The 5458-nt window shown below is 49.6% G+C and overlaps 1 protein-coding gene across 1 annotated transcript in view; it reads right to left on the minus strand.

The window, feature by feature from the left end:
* Positions 1-2789, minus strand: part of NUP58 (nucleoporin 58) — a 39505-nt gene extending 36716 nt beyond the window's left edge. Inside the window, exon 1 of the mRNA XM_017831571.1 lies at positions 2662-2789. Coding sequence (XP_017687060.1) covers positions 2662-2774 — 113 coding nt within the window. The 5' untranslated portion in view covers positions 2775-2789. The remainder of the gene's footprint in view (positions 1-2661) is intronic.
* Positions 2790-5458: the final 2669 nt, after the last annotated feature.

Genomic DNA, 5458 nt, shown 5'->3' on the forward strand with positions numbered 1-5458 from the left:
TTAGACACATTTTGCAAAAGTATAACAGTAGCACTGAAACAAAATGCAATTTAGACTTCCAGGCAACAGCTGTCAAGGAATCTTTTATGTTTCAAGTGTTCAGTATTCTCTCACTGTTTCTTTATCTCTTCTCTCCTTTTGTATGAAGGCAGCTCCTAATATAAGTTAAACCCAAAAGTAAATCCTTAAAAAAAAAGGCTATAACTAGCTTTCGCATTAGAACTTTTCAAGCCATCTATAAAAACCACTTATGGCAAGCCCAGCAAAAGTTGGTTGCAAGTTCAGAATCTAGGTGGGAGTTATTCTTAAAGAAGTTATTTGGGAAGCAGAATAGCCAAGGAGTTTAGAAAGACACAGACCCACCGTGCCTAGGTGTCCCACAGGATTCAAAGCATTTCAGCTTTCTTTACTCCGAAAATTTCAACATACCAAACTTCAGTATCACGACCTAACTGCTTGCAAACTTGAACATATAACACGGTGCTTCTCTCCCTAGTCAAGAGTTTATGTTTCTCATCTTCTTCCAGTCCAGGAAAAGATGACTCTTCTGCGAAGAATTTTCTGATTTTAGCATTCCAGTAGAAGAAAGCTAAGATACAAACTATGCAATTCAGCTCTACAAGAGGACAAAAAAAAACCCGAACCAAAACCAACCCAAATAAAATGAAGTGGCATTTTGCTTGGATTTTAAGATAGAAAGATTCAAAATGTAGGAACAAAGCAATGGCAGCATTTTCAGCAGTAGGAGAAAGCACGGGCCAGAAGGACTATCTACTCCCCACCGATGGAAGGAAGAGGAGCTTGGGTCACTCTAGTCAAGTCTTAACCAATTTTAGACCTAGAACAAAGCATTGCACCTGGCTAAAACATACAAGAGAACATCAATTAAGAAAGCGTGTAAGTACCTGAACGGCTGTTTGTACAATGCAGGAATTAGAGGGGTTGGCATGTCATAGAGGCTTTGGGCCAACAGAATATAATTTGGGGCTCATCACACTGATGAACAACATTTATGCTTGGACTAGACAATAAAGCCCCTTTTCTCCCAACACCTGGCAATACCATCTTAGACCCAACCCAGAAGAAGAACAGCTTCTTATAGTCTCAAACGTATTCTCAAGCAAACCAGTTCAGAGGGATGTTCAAAGAGCAGTAAAAAGCCCTCTTCCTCTATGACACTCCTTGACCAACAGCCCTGAAGACTGGCCCTGCTTGTAAGAATAAACAAATTAATAAAAATACAGAGTGTTATACTGCTATTAATTAGTACCTATTAAGCTTTTTTTAAGAGATAAAAGTGTCAGCTAGAACAAAAAAAAAACCAAACAAATCACCAAAGACATTTAAATTCAATAGGCAGTTTTTAACAAATGCAGATCAACAAGACAAAAGAGCTTGCCTTGTTTCGGTACATTTAGAAAATTGTTTTTGAATAAATAAATATTATTTTAACTTGCTCATTTTAATCACAGGAAACCTGTATTAAAAAAGCATGAAGCAAAAGAAATCTAAACTCTTTACCAAGTCCATATAAGGTTTACCGTGAGAATTAAAATAAACAAATATCAATTAAAAAAAACCAAAACACACAAAACCCTAAACAAACCCTCCCAGCAAAACCAAGCACAGGAAACACAAGAAAAGTCACCAATGTGTAATGACCACAAAATTTACAGTATTACGAGGACCTCAAAAAACTTGTTCCTTCTCATATGGGCTTCAGATCCAGATGTTCTTGTCCCTTGCCTTCACAATGCTAATTCCTGACACTTCTGACAGGTGTTTCCAAATACATCTGCTTCAGGTGAAGTTCCCTTGAGTAGCCCACCCTATTTGCTTAGTTTACACTGCAGTGATCAATTTTGCCTGATCACATTTGGGAAATACTCTGATGCAAAGCCCTACAACAGCCCTAATCTTCAACTGAGGCACAGCAGCACGCTGGTCACAATAAACAGTCTCTGCTAGTACAGTTGTGTGTAAAGAAATAGAAAAGGGTGGGAAAACCAGCAACAAGACTTTCCTTCCTTACTTTTACCAGGTATTCTGAGAAACCTAAATCATAACGCTTTTAGTCCAGAGCCTGCTGTATGCCACATGCACATCAAAGTGCTCCTTTTACTCCGAGAAACTCTACACCAAATGCAAGGTTGTATCAGAGAACACGAGGTCGAACCTAACTTCGCAAAGATATATGGAATTTCACCTTTCAATACTATACATTAGGGTTTCAACACCAACAAGCTTCGTACTGCACACACAAGCTCAGGCTGACTGCCAAGAAGCACCTGGACACGCATCTGATGTACATCCTGCGCTCAGGACGGCAGGAAGAACCGCGAAGGGAGGCACCCAGAGCCAAAACAAAGCGAAAAGAGAAGAGCAGCTCCCTTTCCTACGAGCTGCTGAACAGATCGCTCCCTACGCTGTACTGAAGGCGCAGCCTGGGAAGCGGAGGAGGTGGGAGGGCCGGGGCAGACACGATGCACCGAGGACCGTGCGGCCCTTCCGGGGGCGGGCGAAGCGCCGAGCGCGGGCCCTGCGCACCCCCCCAGCACTGACCCGCTCCCTCACACACGCACGGGCCCAAGCTGGGCCCGCTCGATAGCCCCAGGCCGCGGGGCAGGGCCGAGCCCAGAAGCGGGGGGGACGCCGCGTTACCTCGGCGCGGCAGCTCCGAAGGAAAAGCCCCCGCCTGCTCCTCCTGCTCCTCCCGCGCCGGCGGCCGCCGCGGAGCCCAGGGTGCCCCCGCCGAAGGAGAAGCCCGCAGACATGGCGGCAGCGGCGGCGGGAACAGCCGGAGAGCGGGGCCGGCAGCCGGCAGCGGCGGGGGCGGGGGCGGGGGCTGGGTCGGTGGGTGGGGGGGTCGGGTGTCGCGGCCCCTCAGCGCCGCATCGGGCCCGGCGCAGCTCCGGACCAGGCGGCGGCACCAAGCGCGCGGACACAGCCGGCCACGCTCCCTCCGCGCGCCCGCCGCAGTGCACCACGGGACCGCCCGCCGGCCCTTAAAGCGACAGCAACGCCCGGGAGCTGGGCTGGGAAAGACCTCTGGGATCGTCGGTTCCAAGGTGTAACCGAACACCAGCGTGTCCACTAGGCCACGGCACTAAGTGCCACGTCCAGCCTTTCCTTAAACACCTCCAGGGACGGTGACTCCACCAGCTCCCTAGGATATCCATTGTGATGTTTAATCATCTTTTTTTTTTTTTTAAATCATCCTCCCCGGACCCTCCTTTTCTCCAGACTAAACAATGCCAACTCCCTCAGCTGCTCCTCATAAGACTTGTGCTCCAGATCCTTCCCCAGCTCTGTTGCCCATCTCTAGACAAGCTCCAGCAGCTCAATGTCCTTCCTGAATCGAGGGGCCCAAAACTAGACACCGGATTCAAGGTGTTGCCTCACCAGTGCTGTGAGTACCCCTGAGTACAGGGGGATGATCACTGCCCTGGTCCTGCTGGTCACACTATTGCTGATACAGGCCTTCTTGGACACCTGGGCACACTGCTGACTCACGTTCAGACACTGTTGACCAGCAAAGCATTAGCAGCAGGTCGAGGTGAAGATCCTGGTGTCTGCACGACTGGAGCCCCTCTCCTATGAGGAAAGGCTGAGAGAGTTGGGTGACTGCAGCTTGGAGAAGGCTCAAGGGGCACTCACGATACACATATATTCCTGAAGAGAGGGTGCAAAGAGGACAGTCACGCTCTTCTTGGTGGTACCCAGTGACAGGACCAGAGGCAAGTGTGCACAGACTGAAATACAAGAGGTTCCATCTTAATATCGGGAAACACTGCAAGAGTGACCAAGCACTAACGAGGTTGCCCAGATAAGTGATGGTTCAGAATCTCCATTTTTAATGATATTTAAAAGCTACCTGGATATGTTTCTGAACAACTGGCTCTGAGTGGCCCCATGCAAGCAGTGGGGATGGACTAAACATTTCCCACCTCCACCTCTTTGGGATGCTACAACAAAAAGAACAATCTTCCAGGAATATCCCCATTCACAAGACATACGGACTGAGAGACTTGGATAACCAGGGAATGGCTCTTTTTTCCCACACACCTATTTGTCACTCCTCCACAGAACCCAGGGCACTCTCTCCTCAATGCCAGATTTTCACCTGGCTGCCAGGCCAGTTTCACAGCCAGCACTGAGCTCCGTGGCTGCCAGCACTGAGCTCCGTGGCTGCCAGCACAGCTGCCATTCCCTGTGGGATACAGTGTGGCACTGCCCCTGCCCCACCTGCCAGTGCCTCCTGCTGCAGCTCCACGCTTCATTCAGGCTGCCCCTCAGCCACTCTTGTCCCTCAGCCATCCCTGCCTGTCACGTGAAAAGGGGAGATTTTTCTCAAACCCTTAATGTTTGAATAGTCTGTCAGTGCCCCAGGAAAGCCGAGGCCCCTGTGCCCAACCAGCCTGTCAGTGCTGGACTCTTCACTGAGCAGTCTGTCAGATCGAAGGGAGGTTTGACTGACTTGCTCAGGGTCACACACCAGCAAGACCACCTCCTGGGTCTCCACACGTTTACTCACTGCCAGCGAGTGCCAGTGCTCTTGAAGGACTCACATTAACAGGTTACAGAACAGCACTCTTTATTAATAAAATTGTTATAGGCTAAGGTTCGAGGATTGCCAGTGACAGTATCTGACTATGAAAACATATTTAAAGCAATATACCAATTCAAAGCAACATACTAACAAGCTCTAATCCCTAACAAAAGTTAGCTCAAGATAATCATTCAGTGTGCATAGATAATGGCTCTTAATGCGTACCTATGGGGGAGAAGACATGTTCAGCCCATCGACTGATCCCAGAAGTTACGATGCAGTTTTCCTCAACTTCTCCACGTTCTTAACTTACTGTTATACTATTTCTTTCATTTAGGTGAAGCTTGAGTGACTTTAGTCTTACATCTTACTCGATGAGTGGTGGTACCTTGGGGGCAGGTATCTCAGTATAGTATCTGAGGTAACCTTGGGATGGGGACACATGTCAGTCCAAGGGGAGTGATTTCGTCATGGTTGCTGGTTCAACAGCAGCTCATCTTCCTTTATCTCCCTTGGCTTTCAGCTGCTTGCTGTGCAGTTCGTCATTTAGAAAGTACCATCGAGTTCCCTCCTCTGTAAGGGTTTCAACGGAGTCTGGCCGCAGGGTCTGCGCTCCGCTCCACCCTCCGTTTAGTCCCCCTTGGATTGTATTGCGTGTGGGAGGTCGGGTGCGCCGACCGCATTCCAACCGGCGGAGTAGCGATCGTGTTTTCCCCTGTAACTTCCGTACCGTTACCGTTTTACCCGCCGTCATTTTCCCGCGCCGCCCCTCAGCCCTCCCTTCCCTTCATCCCTCCCTTCCCTTCATCCCTCCCCGCCCCTCAGCCGTTCCCGCCGCCCGCCGCGAGGGGCCGCTGCAGGGCGCGCGCTCGGCGCTGGCCCCGCCCTTGCCCCGCGCGGCCCCGCCCG

The sequence above is a fragment of the Lepidothrix coronata genome, unplaced genomic scaffold, assembly GCF_001604755.1.
Source record: "Lepidothrix coronata isolate B3197 unplaced genomic scaffold, Lepidothrix_coronata-1.0 Scaffold193, whole genome shotgun sequence".
NCBI lineage: Eukaryota > Metazoa > Chordata > Aves > Passeriformes > Pipridae > Lepidothrix > Lepidothrix coronata.